Genomic DNA, 26937 nt, shown 5'->3' on the forward strand with positions numbered 1-26937 from the left:
TACAAGTAATTCTGCTAGTTGTAGTTTTAGTTGTCTTTAAGTTCCCTTCAAAGAATTTATAAGCCGATAACAACGTGTGTGTTATCGGTTATGCCAGTTTGTCTCAGAAATCACTTCATTTGTTTGTTACTTGGCTTCAGTTCTGGGTTTCCTCCTGGCATACATTTTTTTGTAATTAATATTTTTTAACATCCGCATTTTCATCAAAAGTTGAACCAATTTTCAGACCTTTGTCCCAGTGCCTGTTTGAACCCCCACACCACTCTTCAGGTAAAGTTCATTTTCATGTCAGCTAACGCTTCAAGAAACAGATACACATCAGCCACTGTCTTGCTGCCGTGTGACAAATGGAAATGTCACAATGCTGCCAATGACAGGGAAGAAGCTCACATGAATGACTGCAGCAGCTGCCATGCCCAGAGGGAGCAGAAATGAATTAATGAGAGTTCCTGCTTCAGCCAGCTAATGTGACTACCGTACCTGCAAGTTGGAAAATGAAGTGTTTCTTGTCATGTCTCATCAGATATGGGTCTAAATGAGCAATTTGACTTAATTTTTATTTATTTATTTATTTTGTTTAACCCCCTTAAATTTTTTTTTAGAATCCACCACACCATCAGTATCATTCTAACCTCCTTGCTTTTGGACGCAGCATACACTTGGAGTAAAAAAAAAAAAAAAAAAGGTTAATTCATGAATCATGAATATTAAATTATGCAACACACAGGTTTCTAAAAAAATGAACAACGGACAACATGAAAAAAAAAGCATGAAAAAATCAAGTATGCTGCAGAGAAACTAGACTAGTGGAAGAAAACAGTAAATAAATAGCAACGCAAGAATTGAAAAAAAAAAAAATGTTTAATATTTTTCTCAAGTTACCTAAAATAAAATCCTATTGTCTTTGTCATAAAGACAAAAAATGCTAAAAAATAATGTAATAATCGAACTAAAAGATAAATTGGAAAAAATGTTTTTCATATATTTTTAAGCCTCCAGAAACACTCAGATCCTCAGGAAGGTTGTTCTTCAAGTGAGGACCTGAAGAACAACAACAAAAAGATTTTTTGCTTTGACACACAGAATAGTTAAAGTACATGAACTTTATAATCTCAAAGTTCTTGATGGTCTCTAAGGTTTGAAGGAATCTGATAAATGTGAAGGTGCAAGACTTTTGAGACATTTTAAGTGGGAAAACCTGCATTCCATTGTGTTTTTTCTTTGTCATATTTGCCAAAGAATATACTGTAGGATCTAATCACACTCTTCTTGTCTTCTCTCTTGTTTACTCTAAAGCTGCATCTACAGTCTCATTTTGATTGCACTCCCTGATTACTTGTATGATATTTGTATTTGGGTCTCTGAAGACTAGAATTATTCCCAAAAGTATAATTAAAATGTTCTGGATTCTGTGTTTACAGAGCTTAGCACAACAATCTGTTTGGGAATGGGAGCAAAAACCAACCTTAAGGACAACTAATGACAAGTTTAGTGCAACACTGGAAAAGCTTTTTAAAAGAGATGTCTCCAAGGAAGGAAAGCACTATGGCGACATTTGAGAAGTTGTAATATGTGTGGTCGGCTGGCTTTAAAAAAATATTGCAAAACAAACATAAACAATAATTCTGATTGTAAGAGTGACTCTCTGAATACAAAAAAAGTCATTTTCTATCCATGAAGATTTGGAGATTTGTATTTTATCCTCAAAAGGAAAAAATAAAGCTTAATCCACTGTGAAATAAGCGGCTTATTCTGCCCACTCTAACATCTTTTTTTGTCATTTGCTCTTTGTGTGGCTGGCAAGTGTATTGCGGCACCTCGTAAGCTTCTGGTTGGGAGACAACAATGTTAGATTGTTTTCTTGAAAGCTGATGCAATCCAGCATTTTGATCTGTTGCGAAACAAGTGCTCTTCCTGGAACATGTCATCTTTCCTGCACTGCTGATTATAAGCCAAGGAACTTTCTAATGAGTTCTCAAAACTAACTATTACCATGTCATCGTTTTACCCAGCCGCCGCCTGTGCTGCCTTCATCAAGCGTTCATCGCTCTCTGGCTCCTCATAGAAAAACTTTGCTAATGAACAATCTTAATGAACAGTCATTAAATACACAATGTATTAGGTGTTGTATTCTAACCCTTTTATTGTCTGTAGGAGCTTGGGAGTTTACAAGAGTAAAAACTACACTTGTGTGCTTCCATCACTCTTAGTGTCCTTTAACTAATGGTCTACAACTCCCCATTGGTATGAATTCACACTCTGCTTTAACTTTACTGCCCAAGAAAGCAGTCTTTTTCCTAGGTTTACCATCAAGTGGTAAAAAAAAGAGTTTTTAAAAAGAAATACATATTTAGCTATGATAACACCGAGCTCTGCAAAGCGCGTTCAAGCAATCACTTCCAATGAAAAGTCTATGAAAATGTGTGTTTTGGGCTTCTGTGTCATTAATGTATGACTATGCAAGTTTCTAAGACTGTTTTTAGGCTCTACTTACAAAACATGTGGCCATTGAACACATGTTAAAAGTCAAACAAGGTCAAACTGACCAATCAGGGACTCAGATTTGGTATAGTGACATATGGATGGTGTCCCTTTTAATTTACTAACATGCCAAACATTTGAAAATCGAGCACGAAGAAGAATCAATAATTATGAATTATACGACACCAAGTCCATCGTACATCGGATTTGAGCTGTAAAAGAAAAAGCCTGGAGCAAGATCTGCCTCGCTTCAACATTTCACACCAAGCCCATGTAACTGAAGGTGGTGGACATGTGCTAGAAAAATGAAACAAAGAAGAAGCCCCTTCCTCCTTGTCCAGTGTGAACACTGTGGGCTAAATGCACATTCAAGAATGAGCATTCTTGAATGTGCGTCAAATGCCGCAGCTTTAGTCCTTCCAGCAGATATATTTACAAACCCATGTTACATTTGCGTCTGTTATCGGTGCTGTGGATCACAATTCATTTTTACCTCACAGTGTAATTATGCTGGGTGATACCATGCTTGGGCACATTTTAGTCTTAGCTGGTTTTTGTTTGTTTTTTTGGCATGACACCAGATACTTTTAGAGACCTCTGAACAATGCTTAAAGCCAACTTTCTTTTAGAAAAGTTTAAACTCTGTCAGAGGAAAGGAAAGAGGAATCATACTAGTTGAGCAAACCAGAGGCTTTGGGAGATCAGACGTGGTCGAACTCTTTACAGCTTGTGGTATTTGAATAAATCCCCAAAGGCACTGCAGATGAAAGCACCTGATAGATGTAAACGTTCTGCTTGGTAATCACCCTAACTGTTTTCCTCAGGATGTCACTTTCTGAGAATCTGAAGAACTACAGGGACATCTTAAAGCCTGTTGTGTGTCTGTTTTTCCCAACAGGCAATCCAATGGCTTCTTTGACTGAAGCAAGTTAAAAAAAAAAAAAAAAAGATAAGCAATCATTAACTGCTGTGTGACTGGTTAGACGAGGAGAGTGGTGTTAATTTACTTCAAGTCAAAAAGACCTATCTTTACTACAAAAATAAACATACTCTGGTATCAATAATATTTCAAATGTAACAGTATTTTAATGTACCGTAGCTAATAATTCTATTTTAAGACCAAAATGTTGCTCAAATGGGGCTAAGATCTTTTAATTCGTTTTTAATATTATTATTATTACTATGTATTGACAGATAACAAAAGATTTAGCTTTAGAATCACTTAACTTTCCTCACATTGGCGTAGATTTTTAAAATTAGTTTAAAATTCGTTCAGTAGAAAATGATTGGTCTAATATCCTTCGTCCTATTTTGAACACGTTTTGATTACCGCCAACTCCTTAATTACTGATTTAAAAAATGTTGATGCTGTTAAGTAGAATTTTAAAATGAATTTATTAAATGCTCACATGAAGAAAGATGAATCTTTTGTAAATAAACTAATAGAAATTGATCGTTAGAGGAGGTGGAAGAGTTTCCTGACTGAAAAATGACCTCATTACTCATTGAAGGGAGTTTGTCATGACCAGCATATTGGTTTCCATTCGTCACCATCCTGTTTTTGCCTCCTGTTTCCATTATCAACATTGCTGTGACTGCTATGCTAGAGAGCATACATTATCTTCCTAATTTTACCAGAACTGCTGTGACCTCTGACAGGCGTTCCCAAAAGGGGATGAGTGAATTTCAGAGAGCTAGGTATGTTTCCGTCTGCACAAAAATTACAAAACAAGGTCATTTGAATGGAGAATAACATACACTGAATCAAGGAGCAATATTTACTTAAATATTTTTTTACTGACTTGACCATTAGTGGTTGTTTTGTCATACAGTTATAAGCAAATTCTATATTAGATAATTATTTAAGTTGATTTTTAAGGTTTTCCTCCCCTTTATGTTTATTATTAGGAACTACAGGATTGTTGTTTTCAGCGAAGCTCTTTCCAAGTACAATATATGTCCTTAAACTGCACCACGAGAGAATTGAACTTTCGGTCACCTCTCTCCACATCTGACGTCCTCTCAGTTGTCTCACTCTTTTCATCATCATTCCTTTGACCAGCCACATTAAGCACTTTTATCCAGTTCTTCCTCACTTCGAGTGCTCTAATCCGTTTTATTGAGTGTGCTGGAGTGTGAATCCATCAACACCACTGGTGGATCACAAGGGGTTTGTTGTTGGTTCAGGTCACTCAGTCAGCCAGGATAAGGAGGGCAACACTGGTCCTGGATGTCGGCTAAACCTTTTTTTTTCCTTGTGGTAGAAAATATTTATGTCTGTTTTCTCGTATCTGACTTCAGCCTTTTTATTATTAACAAAAGTTCTCTATACTTGAAGTAAGCTGCAATTCAATCTTAAAACAAACAACATCTCTAAATTGAACTTCTGCTAGTATATGTAAAAATGTTCCATTCTCTCAAGGCAAAGCGCATTGCACTGATGAGCTGTGCCCCATTAAAATCACACATAGGAGCTTTAACAAGCTGGTGCTTTCAGAGAGGGCATTTCACAGATTTGACTGTAGGGCAGCAAACATACCTCCAGCACACTTAACAATCTGTTGTATTGATTTGCATTTTAAACACACACCAGTACTGGAAACATTTGCAATGTACTGTGAGACAGAGAAATTTCGAAATGCAAATTTAAGATTAATTTTCTTAAAATATGTTCCCCATCCTGATAAAATGCCTTAAGAACATGTTAAAAACACCAAATAAAAACAATTTTCCTTGGAATGGGTCTTTAAAGGCATATCAGGTTTTCTCTTGGCCAGCTTTCCAAACAAAAATTACTTAGTTGTTTTCAAAAAGCGTTGCCATGAACTGTACTGAAGTTTAAATCGAGACACAAATCAGATTGTTTTTTCAGTTTTCGTTTTTTGACCTTTTTTATACTGCAGACCAAAGAAAAGTCATAGTTTTTAGTGAAGTAGAGGCCTAATGCTGCAAGTAGCAAAATGATACGAGGTATAGTATGCATTTTTAAGACTTTGTTTTAAGACACAATTGCACCATGACAAACGTTTTTATTTAATGTTTTAATTTCATCATTTTTTTTACAATCTGATGACCTTGACATTTTCCAAAAAGGATGGATGGATGGATGGATGGATGGATGGATGGATGGAGGTATAGGTAGGTGGGAGTGTAGATGGAAAATATTAGGTGCTTAGTCCCTATATTTTATATTTTCCTTGTTTTTCTACATTAAACTGCTATTATTTTGTATTTGACATCATTTGAATTTCTGAATCTCAACTTCAAAGATGGTATGCCTGTCACTTATTCTACAATGTCATGTATGATACGTTACATTGCCTCATGATTATCTAAATCCAGAGTTTGTGATTTATTTTCCAATAGGTGGCAAACCAACCTGGTTTTCTTGATGAAGCAGGACTCCCCCCTGTGGTGCGTGGCACTTATCAAATCAGTCTACTGACCCATGGTCTCTCCTTTCAGAATCTACCCCCACCCTCCTCTCCCCAGAGGAAATCTAGTCTCTTCTGTCATTCTACTCTAAATTCAGATGAGACAAATGTCAGGAGTGGTTATCATCCTGACCTGTGCAGCATCTCATTCAATTCCAAAGAGGGAGCATTAGTAATACTGGGAATTTTCTCCCAGGCAACTTCCATCCTGCCTTTCTACAGGCCAGTCAAATTGAAAAATCTTGTTTTACTTTGGGAATTCTGCTCATTCACCTTTATGCTGAGGATGAGGTGAATCCCGCTACCAACCAGATACTCATTTTCCTATCAATCTAGCTTTTATAGCCAAAAACATAGGCTCTGGTTCAGTTATAAAAATAAATTGCCATTTTTCATTACCCCATCTGTAAACACATTTTCTCGTGAATCCTCATGACATAAATATGAGCAGTGGAAGCTGATGAATAATACCCTAAATAAATCCACCTTAGAATGAAAACAGTGTTCTCCTCCTTGGTGTGTTGGTGCGTGTGTGTTTATATTTCAGGGCATGGTGTCCAAACAGATGTGAAGGAAGAATTTTCCCTCTAGCTGCAGGATCCAACTCATGTGCAGGGTCCTCTACAAACACACACACACACACACACACACACTCGTGTGCGTACCGGAATGGAAGCACAGACACGCTGATTCTCCTCTTGCCACAGGGATTAAGACACACCAATTAGTATGCACCAGTTGATTTAGTCAGGACCAGCCAGAAAGCTCAGTAGGAAAATAAAGGTTTGTGTGGCCGATGCTGTATATCTCGCCTGGACAGACATTAGAATTGATAAGTGCAGGAAAATAATTAGGGATACTAAACTTCTAATGACTTGGGGAGCTAAATAGACAATTATAGAGTAATGGGTATTGCAGTTTAGGAGATGCAGTCATTTGTTTGTTCCTCTATGAGAAATAATTCAGTGAACAAACAAATATTCTTCTTTTAGATAGACAAGATAGACAACTTTATTTATTCATTTGGGAGGTTCCCGCATGGAAATTGACATGTATTATAATGTATTATTTAACTACCATATTGTTTGTGTGCTATACTTTTGTAATTGTGGGGGGTTGGTATAGAGATATAGTACATTTTGATCATTTTAAAAGTACTTTAGATATTGCTAATGCCTTAATAAAAAAAATATCCTTTCTGTTTAGGTGTTCTTGGAAAATAGATTATATTAGACAAATGTTTTGTGCAAATATATTCATTTATTCCATTTACAGAATAGCTGCCCTCATAGTCTTTCCTTTTCCTTTGTTACAATTTGTGTGATGGTCTCCAATCCAAATTCTACTCTCTCATCTGTGTTGTCATGCTTTTAAATCCTCATTTACATCTCATCAGACATCTGCAAAGAACTCTGTCCATTTCCACACTTCATTTTCTGTCCCATTTTTAATTTCCCACTTTCAAAATCAGTGAACTGAAAAACCATTCTTACTTTAGATGACCCCTCTGTGTTTCAGTCTGCTTTGCTGTTTTTTTTTTTTGGTACCTTTATAAAATAAAAGTGAAGCAGTAAACTGCAGACCTGGTATCATTTTAAATCACAAGATAAGAGATAGATAAGAAAAACAAAACTACTTTTTTTTACTACTGATCCAACTAGTTCAGAAATAAGGGGAACTTGCAGCAAAATAAAAAGGTTTAGTAACTTTCCTGGTTTCACTTTGGAATTTATAAAAATTTAGCTAATTTATTTTATGTTAATCCAGTAAACAATTAGGATTTTAAAAGGTGTGGTTTTATGTTTTGTTTCACAACTGTGTAAAAACAGGATGGCATTTCTTTGGTCCATTCTTTAATAGTATCATTGAATTTGCTGACGCTGAACTTGTGTTTTTACAAAATAGGTTGATGTGCTTTAAACACACCCCTCTCTGTTCTTGGGATTTAAACAACCCCACACCCCTTTCCTTCACTCATCCATCCCCACTCCCTTTCAAATAAAAACAAATACTTTATTTACACATATAAGAAACCATAAATTATTTTAAAATGATAAATATTAGTAGCAACACGAAATAAAGACCATGTGAAACAAGTAAAGTGCAAATCCAAAGCATAATAATAGAAAACGTGTAACTTATTAGGAAGTAAATTTCACAAATTTATTTCAGCTCATATTCTGCAACTATTCATGAAATAACTTCATGAATAGTTGTAGAATTAAGTTTGCCCTGATATAGTCCAACCCCCCCCCCCCCCCCCCCCCCCCACCACCTCATTTTTAGACCTAATATACTTGGCTTGCAGTCAGACTGTGAACATACTGTCTTGTTTCCTAAAAAAAAACATAGTTTTTTGTTATTTTATTCTTTATATACACAATTACCAATTTACAAGAAAATATCCCTCTGCAACCCTGTTCTTATACTTTAAAATAGGGAATACTTTGCATTTATATGTATCCTGCTTTATGCTTGAACATTAGTTTATTTCGCCCCTAATTTGTCCCATAATTGACTTTGTCTTTTTGAAATGCAAACCCTTTTTTGTTTTTATGGAATTACTTTTGGGTTTACGTGAACCCTTAAGTTGTTTCCTCCTTCTCTCTCAACAACGGTACTTAAACTCCATCCAGTTTCAGTTATCTCCGAACCTAATTCATAAACACAGCTGATTTGAAAAATCAAAACCTATGAACAAAATAAATTAGATGATTGGTGAACTTGTGTGATCCTAGTATCCAGGTGAAAGAACTCTTATAGCCTTTTCTCCCTTCCTGTCTGTCTGGTCTAAAGGTTCAGAGGAACTTAGGCATCTGCTCAATTTATTATTATTTTTTTCTTTGTACAATTGGGATTTTTTTTTAGTGAGATCACTATCTGCCACTCTTAAATTTAAAAGAAAGCAAATTTTAGAAACTTAAAACTGCCAGTGCCTGAAGGTTACTTTGGACTTTTTACAGCTCCCATTTACTGTGTGCACAGCAAGAAATGTCCCAACGACAGAACTCCTGCTCAGCAGCATCAGGCGGGTAAATCTCCCTCATAATTTGTATGTTATGAAACACTGCCTTCACTTGTGGTAAAAACAAGGTGCCTACCCGAACTAGTCAGGGAAAATTTGTCCTGAGGGTTTTTTCTTTTTTTTTTTTGAATCCCCCTCCAATGGTATAAATATGTGGTTTCAAGAAACAAAGGTTTTAAGTCTTTCACTCCCATTTGATAAAAACAATGGTTTGTTCATTAAAGTAACAGACAAAGAAACAAAAACCAAAAAGCTAAATAGCTAAATAGGTTCTGTCAAAGACAGGGACCAATTTTTTCTTTTAGTTTTTTTCCCCCATGACTTAAACTTGTTTTTTATTTCTTTATTGAACCACATTTCAAAAAATATTTTTGCAACTAAATGATTCAAACTAGCTAGTTTTGCCCAGCTTTAGCTGATGACATATGACAAAAATAATCAAATTCAAGTGGTTCAAAACCAGTGTCTGCTTGTGTAAACATGCAGGACACATGTCTGAGTCATCTTAATAGCTTCATTTGCCCAAAAATTAGCGTTACAGTCTTGCATTGGCGCTGTGGCACAAAATCCAAAAAGTGTCTGCTGACCTGAGCAAACAACATAATTTACTGTTAAGACTGTGATTTTTGAAAACACAAGATGTGTGTTTGTGTGAACCCTTTTTTGTTTTTTGGCGGTGGGCTAAAGTTTATTCTAATTTATCATTTTATTTTGATATATCAAATTGAACCAAGTTTTTGTGATTACCAATCCACAGCGATGACCACATTTTGGTTGGCGTTGCTGTCTTTCTAACGGAGAGAAGGGGGTTCCTTATCATCCAAATCAAAAGACAGCTTGGTTGTTGCCCCCCTCCCACTTCATGTTTAGTTTGTGATGCTTTCGTTTGTACAGGAAGCTATAGGTTTACCGATCAACAAGCCAAGAAGTCTCTTATAATCAGGCTGAACAGGTGATAACTTTAACCCAACCCACAAATTATCAGAAGATTTCTTCAGATGAAATGATTAAGTGAGGGAGTTTGTGTTTGAGTTTCTGCATTTGTGTTGATTAAATTATCATTTGATTAATGTCAATACAATGTTTTGCCAATTTAATTAGCGAAAAAACTATCAAACAGTGCAGTTGCTTTGTTGTTATTACGAAAATAAGTAGCAAAAAATTATTTATCCCCGATGATACTTTAGAGTCTAAAAGCTTTGAATGTTGCCAACAATAACACATAAAATCTTGTTCATTTTAGTAAGTGCAGACATTTTAATTTAAAGCTTATGAGCCAGTAAAAGCTGCTTTTGTAGATAAATGTGTCTCATCTAAATTAAGTTGTTAAACTGGGACTTTAATTATTTTAATGACTGTGTGTGAATAGATTAAATCGTTTGTGTTGTTCTTTTTTTTAGAAATATTTTGTTGTTTCAAGCTATTCCCTCATTTATACCAAAGGCAGCATTTTGGAGTTTTTTTGTTTGTTTGTTTTCTTTCTGTGGTTAGTTTTGGAAGTTTAAGTCAAACACTTTTCAGGTTGGAAATCTGATAGCAGTAATACATTTTTGTGTGTTTTGAATAATGACAGTGTTACTGACAATAAAAGGTGATAATATGAAACTGATGTCTCACACCAAAACAGATGCATCATGCCGGGACATGTGCCTTTCCCTTCAAGAGCGAAGGCTGGCAAACCTGCCTGACCTAGCCAGCCTAACTATTGAACCAACAAAAAAAAAAGGGATTTGGCTCAACAGTGCGAAGAATTCAGAATTTATTTTTAAACAGAAAGTTTATTAATGGTCAGTACCAGGATTAGTCTCATAGTCTCTAGTTTTGAGTTTAGCAATGACAACAACAAAAAGGGCTTTTTTTATTTCTGTGCAAAGTAAAATAGAAAATTTAGAAAGAGGACATTATGTGTAAATGATACCCTTATGTTATATATTTAAAAATATTTGGAACTTGTATTTGTAGAGGCTGAACAAATGCATACTGATGACAGCTAAGCTATGTTTTTCCCAAGGAGTTGAAAATTTGTTGCACAGCTCACAGCTGCAATAATGTTAATTAAAGTCCACAGTCACTGTTTAAATAAAGAAAAGAAATACATTTACAGTATATATATATATAAGAATTTGTGCAGTGTGCACAATAAGCCATGTCAAATATATATAATCCATTTTATAGAGTAGGAATAGAATTTCTTTTCTTTTTTAAGCCTTTGAATTTGGTATCGTTGAGGATAGGTTGGTTCAGTTTTGTACAAAAAATTACAATATTTCTTTTTTTATGAATGTTTATTTTTTCAAAAAAATCCTTTGTTGTCATAAAGATGGATACAATGATACATCAGAGGAACTAAATATGTTCTCTCTAAAGGCTCAGTAACTTCTTACTTTCTAGTAGAGGGTGCTGCAACACAGTGAACCATAAACTGTCATATTCCTATTTATGGTAGCAGTAAGGACATGGAAGAAACACAACAAATGGAGTCTACGATGCATAAAAAAATGCAAAGCTTTTCTTATCTTACAGCTAAAGAGTTCCAGACTTTTGCTGGCATCAAAAGCTACTCATAAACTCCAGCAGGAGCTTCATAATTTGCAAAGCTGAGGCTAAACTTCACATCACTGATCCAAGTATGGGATGATGTGAATGGAAGCACATCTGGAGTGGAGTGTGTTTTTTCATGAATAGGACTTGTCTGTCTAGTATATATGTGAGGGTTTTGGCATGTGGTGCACTGTAAAGACTGTGACGTTCAGTGGAGAAGGTTAAATTCAAAAGTGGCACTAAATCTAAGAAATGTACTTGAAACTGCAACATAGCTGTGGTGAGATTTCTTGTAAAAAAAGTTGTACCGGTAAATCTGGATTTAATTTAGTCAAACAGCCATTTATTAAAGTATAACTGGTTTGCTCAGAGTCTCAGAGTCAAGCCTTTTTTGTCATATTTGTCTGTAAAAATGGATTTTAATGGGGACAAAAAAAGTCAAGCTCTCAGATTTCTTATCATTTATAAAATCTTGATCTCTCCGTTCTCTCCCTCCCTCATAGAAACTCTGTTCATATTGCCATGTTTACTACATGTTGACATGGAAAATATTTTAGGGTGAAATAGCATTGATTCATATATACACACCGTCTCATTGCCTTCTGTGTTTGTCTTTAAACTTCACTTTTCCCCAAATCGTGTATATAAACCATGTTTAGGACCAGCCGATCATTTACTGCCTTAATCTCTGGACTCTGTTTCATGGAGAAGGAGCTGCTGCGCTTCAGGCTCCCCGGAGGAACACCTGGACTCCATCTGTGGATTTTTCTGGGCTCGTTGGATTACTGCGCTGGCAGCACGCTGGCAATTTAGGAACAAATGTTTGTGTGATTAAAAACCCATTTGAAGATTGGAAGTCTTTAATCGTTCTTTAACAAAAGGTCTGAGTATGGGGGGGGGTGTTTCGTGGTTTTTAAACTGCGGACAGAAGTTGAATGGCACAGAGTGTATTCCGGCAAATTCCACTAACCTTTGAAGAGGCAAAAAGACAGAAAGGTTGTTAAATGACCTCCTTGCCTTTCATCACCTGCGCTCGTGTGTCTGGAGTGTGTGCTTGTTTACACATAACAGCGAGCTGACGATTTATGGCTTATGGCAGTGGGCATGACCACCCGTCTCTGGGCTTGACGTTCTGTGCTACCGTTTACTAAACATCTTTGATAGGACACCACTGTTTTAGTAAATACAGAGGGCATGTGTGTGTGTGAGTGTGTGTCCTTGTGCATGTTTTGGGTTGAACTGGTACCTGGAAATTTCACTTTCTGTTGAGGTTGTACTCATAGGTTTACATACCCTGGAAGAAATGAGGATTTCATGATCATTTTTTATGCAGGATAACGCATAAACCTTTTTCCCACTCATGGTTAGTGTTTGGGTGAAGCCATGTATTGTCAAAAAAATCCATTTAGCCATTTTAAACAATAATGATAACAGAAACTTCCCACATGTCCCTATTCAAAAGTGCACATGCACTGATGACTTTGTTCTGAATACATGAACACAAGTTGATATGAAAGGCTTTGAAAGGCAGCTAAAGGTAATCACCCTCACCTGTGACTCTTTCAGCTGTAATCAGTGTATGGGCACAAAAGGTTTTGGAGTTTCTGGTCTCCCAGCAAACTTTTGCATCCTTCATCCAGTTCTGCATTGACATTTCTGGATCCTGAGTCATGGGGAAAGCTAAAGAGCTGACAAAAAGATGTACGCGAATAGGTAACTGAACTGTACAAAACAGGAGAGGGATATAAGAAGACGTCCAAGGAACTACAAATGCCAGTCTGCAGTGTTCAAACTTTGATCAAAAAGTTGGAATTGAGGGGGTTCTGTTGAAACCAAACTATGGTCAGGTAGACCAATAAAAATCAGAAAAATCATTAGTGATGCAAAGAAACCCAGTAACCCACACATAACTTCAGCCTTAATCCAGGACGCTCCGAAAGATTGTGGTGTGGATGTCTCAATTCGTACAATAAGGAGGCACCCAAAGAAAAACGGGCTGCATGGTGGAGTCGCAAAGAGAAAGCCTTTTTGCACATATGCCACAAAATAGCTGGCTTGCAATACACCAAACACGCTTCTGGACCAAAGTCATTTGGAGTGATGAGACCAAGATTAATCGTTTTGGCCACAACCATAAACTCTAGATTTGGTAAGGAGTCAACAAGGCCTTTCATGAAAAAAAGCACTATTCCTACTGTGAAACATGGAGGCAGATCGCTGATGGTTTGGGAATGTGTGAGCTACAAAGACATGAGAAACTTGGTTAAAATTGACATTAAGATGAGTGCAGCACGGTTATCAGAAGATACTACAGGAAAACTTGCACTTTTCTGCTCTGAGGCTCCAATGTACACTTGAACATTTCAACATAACAACGATTAAAACACAAGGCCAAGTCCACCTGTCATTGGTTCCAACAGAATAAGGTAATGGTTCTGGAGTGGCCGTCACAGCTTCCTGACCTCAATATTATTGAGCCGCTCTAGGGAGGTCTCAAATGAGCAGTTCAAGCAAGACAGCCCAAGAATTTAAAGGAACTTGAGGTTTTCTGCCAAAACCTCTTTGAGAAAGAAAGAACCAAATTCACAACTACCACAATAGAGATTAAGCTGTTATTGATGCAGAAGGAGACAATACGAGGTATGAATGCCTTTTGATTTGTGTAACTTGGGATGTTTCTGTTGTCATTATGATTTATAAAGTGTTAGCACTGTTTTTTTTAACAATAAATGGCTTCACCCAACCACTAACCATGAGTGGAAGAAAAATGCTTTTGTGTCATCAGGAGCAGAACTTCAACAGTTACCCAAGGGGATGCAGTGAATCTCCTCACTCTGAGGGGAACCAATGTCCCCCCAGGGATGAGTTCTTTTTCTTTTCCATCTACAAATCTTAACCCAGGACAGCTCTGACAATCCGAAATCTCTCATGCATGGCAGCTCTGGAATATTCGGCTCTGTCTGAGTTTATATTGTAAACAGCGGGCCCATCTGCATTGCAGTGCCTTCACACACATCTCTCTTAAGAGTGTGACGTCTTGTGTGCGGGTGAGTTCCGTTAGTTCAACAGGTGTGTGGAAGAGGGCCACGAGCCAGGCAGCAGGTGAAGATGTGGATTTATAGATTTTAATCATATAGCTGTGTTGAGCAATAATTCTCCTGCCCGAGGCGAGAGCTGTCCACAGTTAGAGTGACATAAGACTTACAGATGACTTCTTTGGGTATCCTTCAATCATAGACAAGGCACTGAGTGTCAGGTAAAATGGAAGCTTTCAGTACAAAGTTCTGTCATAATGTTTTTTTTTTCCAATGAGAAAATAGAAATCTATTTTTACATGACTGATTTTCGCAAAGGAAATTGGTTTTCCGTAAAGAAAAGATAAGAAAAACATCCAGAAACAGGTTTTCTGTTCAGATGTAAAACATGACATTAAATGTCCATAAACTAAATTAATTAAAGACCCCAAAAAACACACAAATAATGTTCCATGGTTATAGGATATATCACGTCTTAGGTATTTGAGGGGGGAAAAGTAATTGACTTTTCTTCAAATAAACAGTTCAGGTTTTGCAGATTTTTATCCACAAAGCTGCAACTGCAATCCATGGAATCCCCAGTTGACATCCCCACCCATGGGGGGATTGACAGTTACAAATTTGCATCAGTTTGACACTTGTTCAACGTTAAGGTGGTGTCTGCTGTTAATGGGATCTCAAAGACAATATCAAACTGTATTCCCGTTGGCAGCGGGGGTGTTAATCTTGGATTGATTCGGTGGAGGACCTCCGCTGTTCTCTGTGCACCTTGTTAAACCTGTCAGCACAAGTCTAAGCCCTGACATGGGGAGGGGGAAAAAAAGGACCAATTAGACGCCTAAGCAATACTGAAAAAGGGACAATGTGAGACAGGGAAGCAACATGCTTAGACAGTGAAATAACAATGTTCTATATTATCACAATTTTTTCTCTCCACTTTATATTTTACTTTTACCCTTTTTGCTCCCTAGATTCTGCTGGTCAACAAACAGATCCGATTTCAATCCCATCCCCAATTGATCTGTTTTTCACAGTTCAGTCTAAGACCTGCCTCATTACATGCAAATCCCTACACTGTTTGGCAAGTTAAAAACTTCAAAAACAATGAAATTATTCATTCAGTTGTGCCAGTCCTGCTTCATCACATGCAAAAAATGATTTTTAAAGTTCTTTATAACTACTTATTTATAACTACTACTGATTTTTATAACTACCTTTATAATTACTTAAAAACATTTTATAAATACTAAACATTATGTATGTTAAAACTCTTGTTAATCCAGGATCTTTACATAGCAGAAAAGGTTTTTAAAAGTTCATCTGAACTTGTTTTTTTAAAAGACTTTCTCAATCAATAATGTTTTCTATTTTTTGGTTGATTGTCTGTTTAAAGCTCTCTCTTTGACTTGCTCAGGTATTCATTTTTTGTTTTGTTTATTTGTTTTGTATTAATTTCAATTCTTTCCCAAGTTGTGATGTTCTTCCCATCGCGCTAGACTACATAAATTATTTTTAATGCTTGCTATCTGTTTTGGAATCTCTTCTCCCGCTCTAAAAAGCATGATACCTGCTGAAAGGGGTTCCTGATTTTGCATAAGAATTTGGCAGTCAGAATTCCCGGAAGGAGCGGTGGAGTTTTGCGGTGCGGGGCAATCCAAGACTTCTCACACACACTTTAAATCAGATATGCTTGCAGGCCTGACCAAACAAATAAAGTAAGGCTTCATATTCCATCCAAATGCAGCTTTGTCTCTCACTTTGAAATCAGTTATGCAAATTTCCAGAGGTTGACCTCCTGCCACTAACACACTTTGTTACGAGAGCAGAGATGTTAGACTCCACTTGATCCTTTTAAGTGTGCTGTGTTATGAGGGCAGAGTATCTCTCCTGCTCTTTTGTTTTTTGTGCTCTTGTTTTCGGTATAAATGTTTGTCATGCTGCCTGTGTTTCAGGGTAAATAAAAGCCTAAGGTTGAAATCAGAAAAAGTGTTTGTTTGTTTATTTGAACATCATACCCATTGTTCTATTAATGAGCAAAACAGCACAGACAAAATGCTCTTTTTCCCCCCTTTTTTTTAATGACATTTCACATGGTTATATTTTAACAGCTTTAAAAACGTTCATCATTTGTTAATGTGAAAGGTTTGTACTTATTTCCAGTTTGCAGGAGAATCTGATTCAACTCATATTGATTGTAGGAAAACCAACAAAACCCCAAACAACCAAATTTAATGTGTAAGTTACATTTTCAGCTTACATCATTAAAAAAAATATTTCCATGCAAACTTTTCTGTTTTTGGTTGTCCTGACAAACTAACAAACACATGCTGATGATCTTTTATTTGATATCCTGTGGAAACGTTCCTTTTCTTGTGCATTTCTTCAGCATTTGTAGTAAACAAGTAATGAAAAAAATGTAAAAACTGCTTTAGTGTGCAATTGTTTATACATCCAGACTTACTTTTTGTGCTTTTAAAGTTTTAAAGTCAAATAGATTTTAAGCATAAGTATCTTCATTTGGAATAAAAAGGTCAGTTTAGCTGCAAAACAGAGAGCAGATGCCTTCTAACAGCTGTAAAAGCTGTACTGGTTGAGTGGCTTTCATTTGGTTGTTCTAGCAGTTTCATCTTTATCGCCATCTCAAAGTCATTGGTCCCCTTCCCAACTTTATTAAGCTGCTTTTATCCAGTCAGCAGTATCTGGGAATAGATTGTGGCACACGGGGGGATTTTAGTGCTTAGCGTAAGGAACACCATGGGAATGTGGATTTTCACTGTTAAGAAAAATCAGTTGGCAATCCATCACCATCAGATCAGGTTACACTGACATGCAGGTTCTCCTCTACTGGTCATTGATTCCACGAAAGGACAGTTTTCTGTCAGTAGGTGTTTATTGTCTTTTTTTTCTGCTCTCATCTTTTTAAGCTGTGTATGTTTGGATTACGGAGTATGGGTACATGCCAAAAAACAAACAAAAAAGATGGATATGCTGTCATATAGGAAGTAGTACTCCAAAACCTTTTATTCATATTAAAAACACCACGTAGCACACTTTACAAATTAATTTTGTACAATAAAAGTTATGCTAACAAACCAGTGATAGTGTATGCGGATCCACAACATATAACAATTACCCCACATGTTCAACACCACAAGACTGGAAAAAAAAGTTCTATTTTTTTTCCCCCAGCATAGACAAACAGTCTGCTTTCACTTTTGTTTGTTCTGTTACCTTAGCAAAAAGGCATTGTTGACAAAAGTGTAATTTAACTACTCCAATAAATGTGCTGTCTCTGCGTTGTGAGGGGGATTTTATCGGAGAATCAGATAGCGGCGTGGAATAGCCTGGAGTCAGCAGATCAGATCTGGGATCTGCTAACAATGAATAAGATCTGAAAGAGCTCCAGTTGGAGTAAAAGCTGACGCAGGATCTGATAGTGAGGAAAACTGCGCTTCCACGGAGTCTCGATCCAAGGCTGACTCAGCTGTTCCTGTGGGAATCCAAGAGTTTTTGACTCTGCTGTCACACGCTTTAGTGATCTCAACTGTCTCTGTCAGCGCAAACATACTTTTTTCACCCACCAGGTGAAGCTTCCTCTCAACAGTCTCTTCAAACAGCTTTCCTCCCCATCACGTCTTCTTAAACTTCTGTACCGTCACGCTGATAGATTATTCCCGCTGAGCTCAGGGATGGATAGAAATGCCCGCTGGAACCGCTGTACTGGCTGAGGATGGGACTGGAGTAGCCTAGAGATGAGTGGTTGGGTGAAGAAGTGAGCACAGGTGGGGGCGGCACCTGTGGCACCCACTCTGGCCCACTTGGGTTGGGGGAGTAACTGTTAAAGCTCCCCGGCTGTGTGGATCTATGAGAACCATCTAAGGGAAGGTTGATCTGCAGCGGCCGGTTTAACCCGTCACCCCCGACCTCATTTGTTGCTCCAGCAGAAACTGTAGACATCTCAGATAAAAAGCTGCTCAGGCAAGGTGTGGGACCTGACAATGAGGGGGAGGGAATCCTGTCTGAGGTTGGAGACATGTTCAGGGCTGGGTGCTTGGGGCTTCCCCTTTCACTGTCACCCGACTCTGGAGCACCTGAACCACCATCGCCGCCAGAGAGGGAATCAGACTTTCTTTTCCTTTTGCGACGGAAGTTTCCGTTGTCGAACATCTTTTCACAGTTTGGGTCAAGCGTCCAGTAGTTGCCTTTGCCTGTTGAATGAGAGTTATTTTAAAACATGCAATTCTTTAGTTAAATATATTTCAAACAGAAATGAAACTTTATTAAAAGGGAAAATTGAAAGAAACACAAAATATCTGAAGGTTGTACCTGGATCGTCCTCGTCTCGGGGTACTTTTTTGAAGCAGTCATTGAGTGAGAGATTGTGTCTGATGGAGTTCTGCCAGCCGGCTTTACTTTTGTTGTAGAAAGGGAAGTTGTCAGCCACATACTGGTAAATCTGACTGAGTGTCAATCTCTTGTCTGGTGCTCCATGGATGGCCATGGCAATGAGAGCAGAGTACGAGTATGGGGGCCTGACCAGCTTCATCAGATCTTCTTGTGAGGGGAGAGAAAACCAGCTCAGTTCTCCTCCTGGGCCTCCAGGACCAGCTGGACCCAGATAAGGTCTCTGCATACCGTAGTGCTGAGGGACAAACGGTGGACCGGGATTACCAGGAGGTCCAGTAGTGGGAAGGTAGGACGAAGAGTTGATCCCAGAACTGTTGAACCACAGGTATGGATTTGGTGGAGAGTTGGCGTAGTCGGCCAGTTCGTAGGAAGTTGGATTTGTGCGCTGAGGACTTGGCAGTGATGGAGGCGTGTAGTAACAGTCACCGTACAAGCTGAGCTCGGGGGGCTCCTGACCCAGGTTTGGGAACTGTGGGCCACAGCGAGGAGGAGACTGGCTCTGAGTCTCAAATGAAGACATTGTTAAACTTCTTCTCACCTCTCAAATAGTCCTCAACTTTTATCGTCCTTCCTTTTTAAGGCAAATTCTTGACAATTTTATGGTTTTCTTGTCTGTTAGTCCGTCGTGGGCGTCTTAGCGTTCATTCATCCAGGCGTCTCTAAACTACAAACGGAGTGTCTTTTCCACTCCTCTCTTGAATGTTTGCCCTTGCTCTATGTCAGGATGTCACCTGTCACACCTGCTTTATGCCTTCCCTTAGAAACGCCCCCTGTCAAATTTTGATTGGCTGCTTTCTCAGGTGAGAATAGTCTTTGCTTTTTCTCCCCTTTTTTTCCTCTTGTCAGCTTGTTCTGTCCCCCGAGGGCTTTTGTTCGCTGTCATCTTAATAGTTTTCCACTTTAACCTGTCAGTTTAGCATAAGCTCATCGCATTTTGGAACAATTCAGTTGCTAGATTTTTATGTTGCGATGCACATTGAAAATAAAGATTTTGTTTGTTTGTTTGTTTTTAAATAATCAGTCAAACAAAGAAAACCAAATAGTTATTTCTTCTTCTTTTGACGGTTATGAATCAAACTTTGACCGGAAAATTTCTGAGGCCATCACAGAAAATAGAAAAGCACCGTATAAGTGTACTGTACGCCATTTACCACTTTACCATGCATTTGTATATAATAATACAGAATACATACATTTTATTCTTCTGACATCCTGTAAATATCGTAAACTTATCTTGTTTTACTGTACTGTCTGTTATTTTTGTTTCCTTATAAGCAAATTAATGACACTTTATACTTTTTTACGCAAATTTTAAAATGGAACTTTAGGTTTAAAATACAACTTTATGTTAACATTTGCTCCTCTGACTTTTCAACTACGTTGAAATAACAAAGTACAGACACCTTTCTAAAAATAGGTTACATTTTCCACAGCTTTAGGGGACTAAACAATGTTTTATCATTGTTTCTGTATTATGTATCACATAAAAAACAAACAAAAACACTATACTTTATTGTTGTCCATGTTATTGTCAGTTAACCCAATAGCTTTCAAGTTGTGGACATTCCAGGCATTACTTTTTATATAAAAGGCTTTACACTGAATACCAAGTGTTCCTTTTAATTTCTAATAGTAAAAAAAATAAAAAAAATAAAAAAAATAAAAAATAAAAACTTTCATATGTCTTAACCATTTTTAAGGTTAAATTATTAAGCGAAGCGTGCAATGGCTGGTGTTTTATATTGTCTTATATCACAGTTTTAGTTTTTATTTATTATGACCTTTTTATTCCACCGAAAAATTGCATTGTAAATTTGTTGTACATGTACAATGACAATAAAGATATTTCAATTTTTTTTTTAATTTGAACTTATTTTTTCTGGTCAATCTTAGTTTTTTTGTGTTAAAGGAAAAGTGCTTATTAGAGGAAAAAAAGCTGAGACTATGATTTGTATTTTTTTATATATATATTTTATATTAAAAAAGTTGCGAACCACGGCTGACACTAACGAAAAATCCCACCGTGTAAATTGTCATTGAACGGTTCCAAAGTCATTAGTTCAAATTTCAGAACTTCTCTTCAAAAGCACGAGGCAACATTTCTGCTAACTTGTCGTAAGTATTAATACATTTTGAATATTTATAAAGCTAAAAACACATTGAGAGAGGCTCTGTTATTATTAGTATCATGTTTACATCAAAACAATCCGCTGTTTAACTTAAAAGTTCTACGTTTGCACTTCAGCGGCTAAACTGTTGCTAGCAATAGCATAACCAAAACGTCGCGTGCCAGTCCGTTTGTGACAATAAAACCAACATGAGCGATTCGTCTTCGGCGTCCGAGCTTCCGGGGAGCAACGACGACGTGTTGGAACTGAACAAGAACTTGGAGCGAATGGTTGAAGACACGGAGAACATGTCGGGTAAAGAACAATTTTATTTGGCTGGTGAAACTCTGCTTAGTTAGTACACCAGAGAGTGGAGGAGCCATGTTCTTCTCTGCTGTCCACTTTAGCGCAGCTGACCTGGATGGCTTACGACATGGTGGCTCTGCGGACCAACCCGGAGGAGGGAGCTTCCATGCGGCAGCTGGAGGAGGCATATCAGAGATGCAGAGCTGCAGTTTTTGGGGATTCGGCCCCGGAGCCCGAGGGGGAGACAGACTCTGCCTCCGCGAAACCTACAGAAATGTGATGTGATGTTCAGGAATTGCTCGGACTTTGCTGCATCGTTACAGTCTTGTGTTTTGTTCAAGTTTTAGAATAAACTAATTGCAAATAAAAAGTGTTTCTGGGATTTTTTTTCCATCCTCTGGTAAAACTTTTGGACTATTACAAAACTTTGACAAATGGATAAACTCTTCTGTTGCTTCTTTTACAACTCGTCTAACGTCATGATGTTTTGTTTACGTGTAATTTTTTTATTCCGTAGATGGAAAACTCTGAGCCTGTTTCCTCTTCCTCCACTGATCTGGAGAACATACTGAGAGGGCTGGACACCCTGTCCAACCATATGGAAGAGATGGCGTGCAAGTTTTTCCTTTTTTTGTTCTTCTTTTTAGTTTGTCTTCATTCGCCCACTTCACACCCACACGCTCTTAGGAGGTATCACTCCTCATATCTGCAAGCTGATACTCCTCTCCTAGATTCGAACTGCGATAAGGCTTCAAGTGGACGTTGGACGCTGCAGCTTTTCCTTTTCTTTGTGAGACGTCACTTGTCTGGTGGCGTGATGCTCCGTGACGTTTGTCAGCTTGTGCTTTGGCTGATGTGTAAAAAAACAATTCAATGTAAGGGTGGGGTCAATAACATCCTTCCGATGCGAGGCCGCTGTTATTTACTTTGTCTTTTTTTGCCGCGAGGGACAGTGGTGGATTAGGAGGCTGCTGGAGTCGTCAGCCCTCTGGTCCTACTCGATGAAAACAATCCGCTCCCTTAAATGGCTAAAACCTTCAGACAACCAAACAAGGGAACAAATAAATGGGGTCTAGTGTCAATTAAATTATAAAAAGCTCTCATTTTGTTAGTATTTTGAGCCATAAATGCACCATTTTCTCATTTTTTTTATGAAAATCAAACATTTTTATTAACCTCCCACAGTTTGTTGTGAATTGCATTTAGAATGTATCTGAATTTGTTCATATTTCTGGGTAAATAACTTACCTTTTTATACAGTTAAAGCACAGAAGCACTATAAGTCACACTGACAGGTAGTATTACTTCCGTTTGACACAACAGGAGAGAACAGATCGTGACAGAGGATACTCTGTTTTTTATTTTTTTATTTTCACACAGGTTGTTTTGGTCTTGGGTGTAATAAAAGTTGCTGCGGAGTGGAGGCCGTCGTGACAAAAGCTATTCTGTCTGTTGTGGCAGTGAGAAGCCATCTGAAGCAATGCGATCTGATCGTTTGTGTTGGCCACCCTGACAAGCTGGCACTTCTGGAGAAACCTTTGGAGCCAGCGAGGCAGCAGCAGCACTCAGCCCTGACCCCAAACTGCACTATTTGAGAAAAAGGTAATCCTGTCTGCGAATCGAGTAAAAGAAAAAAAAATGCAACACATTCAAGTAAAAATCTGACTTTTTTAAATAATAAATCATTGTAATTTTACATAAGAGTTGTTGGGAGAGTTGTGACTCAAACTTAAATAGTCTGACATTTAACACAGATGGGTCGCGTTAGCTGGTCAGAGGGGGCAGCAGGTGGGTGGGGGTGATGTTCAGCAGGAGGTGTGTGTGTGAAACTAGAACACAACAACAACGCAGAGACCTAATGACGCAGCGGAGGAACAGTCAGAATCCCGCGCTGGATGCAGTTTGCTGCAGGACATAAACATTTCACTTTAATCTAAGTGAGCACGCTGATTTCTTTTGCTTCTTTGTTTGCAGCATTTTGTTTTCCTTGATGTGCTGGCATCTTTTTATTTTTTATTTTATTCATAATCTTTTTCCTCTAAAAGTTTCAGGAATGCATGTACAACCTCATCAAAGCACTCGCATGTATACAGCTCTTTAAAAATAAACATTCATGTCTGTTTTTGCATAAGACGGAAGAAGAAAGACGCAGCCGATTGCTGACCCCCTTCAAGATGTCTGCAGTTTGACGGATTCCCAGTTTTCCTTTAGACCAGTTTAGTTCCAGAGTCTGGATTTCCATTTTCCCAGTTCTGTATAAAACATATTAAGTATATGTTAATAAAAACAAGTTCCTGGGTTCTAATGATGGTCTGTGTTCTGCTTTTACAACAACACTGCCACCTGCTGTTTGTGTTTTCATCAGGTGTCCTTCAGTAAATTGTGGAAACACTTTCACCTCAGTGTTTTTAACCCTTGTGCCATCCTAGACCCTTTAACATTGGGAGTTGGGTCACCTAGACCCACTAGACAGTGCGCTGAACCTTTTTCTTCAATGATTTGTGAACCTCACTGGTGTCCATGGATTACATGAAATCTTTCCACCTTTATCCACCTTTGTCATGGTAGGGAGAACACGTCAATGTAAGGGTGGGGTCATCTAAGATAGCACAAGGGTTAAGCTGTTTTGGCCTGGAATTGCACTGGTAAACAAGAAGAGACAAAATATGCAGCTATTGGTAAAGTAAATTCATTTTAATGTCGGAATCCTTCTTCCTCCTGGAAATTAAGATCTTATTTCCAGTGGTGCAGGGGAAGATGTATAAAACTTGTCTTCCTGAACAACTCAAAAGCTGAGAGGAAACGTGAGCAGATAAACGATGTCAGTGCTGCCACCTTGTGGTCATTATAAGGTAATACAAAACATCAACATTGTCATGCAGTTCTGTCTTATTTTACTAACTAGCCATGTGACATGAGAGAGGGTACATAAACCCACATGTTCATGTCTGTGTGCACATCAGGACAGCTCTTTTATCTTTGTGGCAGTCCGAAAGTTGGTTTAGATCTTTAAACGCTTCAGGCTGCAGCAGTTTAAGATGTCTCTGTGGTCCTCGTTGCTTTTTTACTAACAGAAGTGTTTCTTTCCCTGTTGGCCACACATCAGTCATTTTTCCTTTTACACATCACTTTTCACTTACAACTCAAATTAACCAGAGGGGTAACAAGACATTTATTTATTTTAACACATATATTCCTTAAATTTTTTACTGTAAACACAGTAGCCCAACTTAAGAAAGTTTCCTAATTTAATAACAAGAAGAATTTAAAAGAGATAGAGGAGTGCCACACCACATGTGGTCACAAAGATGTTTTAAGTTTCTTTTGCCATTAGACTGTTCATCCATTTATTTTCTAAACCTGCCACATCACTATCGGGGTCGTGGGGTTGCCAGATTCTGTCCCAGCTTATGTTGGGTACAGGTTGCCAGTCCGTTGCAGTAATGATATCGAAAACAATGTTTATTGTGTTTAAACCAACCAAGCATTTATTAGAATGCTTTTCCAAAAATGATCTTGTTTTTAGTGTTTTGATCTGCAGACATGCTTTATTTTCTAAAACTCCTTTGACTTTTGTGTCTGTGGAGCTTAATTTTTATTTTAGCATTAAACCTTTCAACCATCTTAAAATTACAGACTTACTAAATGTTTCTTATCTCCTCTTAATCCACCACATGGAGAGAATATATATATATATATGTAATTAGCTTTTGTTGGTTTATTTTACATGAACTTCACAAGATATAAATGACAGCAGCAATATATTTGATATATTCTCGTCTTCTTCCACTTTCGGCTTCTCCCATCAGGGGTCGCCACAGCGAACAAGTCGCATGGTAAATTTTGGCAATGTTTTACGCCGGATGCCCTTCCTGACGCAACCTTCTCAAACCGGGCTTGGAACCGGCAGAGGTAGAGAAGGGAACAGGGAGCAGCCTGGAGTCGAACCCGGGTTTCACGGATGGAAGGCGCCGCAAACCAGCACGAGCTAAACTGACCCCCATTTGATATGTTCTCGTAAATGTACTATTTCTTAAAAAAGTGTAAATGAAGGTGACATCTATGAGATATTACAAACAAATCCAGCCTATTTTGACATAAGATAGTTCTTTATTTCATTCTTGTTCTGCTTTGTAAAATCAAACTTTTTTGAGTCTGTTAATTTTTTGGTTTGCAGAATTAGGGAGGAATTGATGGGGAAAAGGGGTGAAACAGCTGTTTTCAACAGGAAATGATCTTGTTTTTAATAATTCAAACACTGTTCCGCCTCAAAATCTTATATTCTAAGAAAATGAATGCATTACAGATCCAAGGTCATTAGAAGAACAAATAACGTTTGCTCTAAACCACGAATGTTTGACTGTTTTTATGCTGGAAGTTTGTCATATGTTGTCATGTGTTTGTTGTCATATTGTGACTGCACCTCCCCTCATAGTTTGTCCTCAGTTGTGTATCGGGGAGCAGCCTGAGCTGCTTCGGGCCTCCCGGTATCTCACACCCAGGTGACAGAGGAGGGCAGCTGGGAGAAGGGGTGATCAATCATGCTCAGATCCTCACAGACCCTCAGGCCTGTCTGGGAGAATACATAAGTTCCCCTGGGGGGTCCTTGTGGGAGATCCCCCGCTCCCCTTTTTCCTCCTCTGATAAGAGAACACAGCCTCTATGAAAGACCTGACGCTCCTTAATACGCAGTTTTCAGGGGTTTGAATTAGCAGATCTACATTTATTTAAAAAAAAAAAAAGACAGAGAGAGAATGTTTGGGAAATTTTTCAGATTTTAACCGAAACGTTTCAAAAATCACCTAGGAGGAAAACTGAAGTAACTTGTAAAGCATTAATATTGACGCAGAGATGAACATGGAAGGCCTGCAGTGGGGTAAAACCTTCATTAACACACAGCAGGGCAGCATGGGAAATTCACCCTTCCCAACTGTAAACAAAGGTGAGCATGTAGTGGATTTTGGGTTTGTTTTCTCTGTCTCTTTATTGCTTCCCAGTTTATATTAAATTAGGGGTCTACATTTAGAAGAAGAAGAAAAAAAAAGGTGAGCAGAAATTCAAACTAAAGTCTTGAGCTTAACTGACAACATTTGTATGGTTTGCTGCCTTCAAAGTCATGAATTTGGGAGAAGGAGCCTCACAAACCAGCTCCCTTCCATCAAACCCCCTGCAGAGCCCCTCTAAGGAAGGAGCTATCTATCTGACACCACGGCAGATTTATGACACATCCAGCTGAGATGAAGATTTCTGGAGATCCAGGGGGCAGAAGAAGCATAAATACTTCCTTCAGGTCACAGGGTGAGTTTCAAAGTTCCCTGAGACATGGCAATATTCAGAAAACATGCATTTCCCTTTTCAGGAAAACACCATATCGGATCAAATCTATTACTTGTCAGTATTTGCGTTACTCCTTGGGTGTGAGGCAGACTCTGACAGCGCAGCACATTGATGTGGTAATTTTTCCAAAGCTAATTAGTCTCTTTATTCTTAGTATGACTCCAATACACGTTTGACATCAAAGTAACTACAGATCAGCGCTGGATCAACATCTGTGTTTGGTGTTAATCCTGTAATCCCCCCTAAAGTGGATTCAGATCATT

At 38.0% G+C, this 26937-nt stretch overlaps 2 protein-coding genes and 1 long non-coding RNA gene across 4 annotated transcripts; 2 read left to right on the forward strand and 1 right to left on the reverse strand.

Annotated features, from left to right (window-relative positions):
* Window positions 1–17502: 17502 nt before the first annotated feature.
* On the reverse strand, window positions 17503–20563 carry LOC111948029 (forkhead box protein I1-ema-like). The gene is made up of 2 exons (XM_023959326.1): window positions 18843–20563; window positions 17503–18724 (listed from the first exon to the last, which is right to left on the reverse strand). The coding sequence occupies exons 1-2, from the start codon at window positions 19441–19443 to the stop codon at window positions 18156–18158; spliced, it is 1170 nt and encodes a 389-aa protein (XP_023815094.1). The 5' UTR covers window positions 19444–20563; the 3' UTR covers window positions 17503–18155.
* Window positions 20564–20761: 198 nt separating this feature from the next.
* Window positions 20762–21719, forward strand: syce3 (synaptonemal complex central element protein 3). Its single transcript, XM_023959327.1, has 3 exons — window positions 20762–21038; window positions 21169–21346; window positions 21439–21719. Exons 2-3 carry the CDS (start codon window positions 21241–21243, stop codon window positions 21615–21617), a joined length of 285 nt encoding a protein of 94 aa, XP_023815095.1. The 5' UTR covers window positions 20762–21038; window positions 21169–21240; the 3' UTR covers window positions 21618–21719.
* A 256-nt stretch (window positions 21720–21975) lies between these two features.
* LOC111948031 lies at window positions 21976–23642 on the forward strand. Of its 2 annotated transcripts, XR_002874017.1 has the most exons (3): window positions 21976–22027; window positions 22799–22939; window positions 23470–23642. It is a non-coding gene; the product is annotated as an uncharacterized LOC111948031 (long non-coding RNA). The 2 variants fall into 2 exon arrangements; XR_002874016.1 differs by lacking the exon at window positions 21976–22027 and having other exon boundaries at window positions 22718–22939.
* The last annotated feature ends 3295 nt before the right edge of the window (window positions 23643–26937 follow it).

This window comes from Oryzias latipes, chromosome 10, assembly GCF_002234675.1.
Source record: "Oryzias latipes chromosome 10, ASM223467v1".
In the NCBI taxonomy this organism is placed as follows: Eukaryota; Metazoa; Chordata; class Actinopteri; order Beloniformes; family Adrianichthyidae; genus Oryzias; species Oryzias latipes.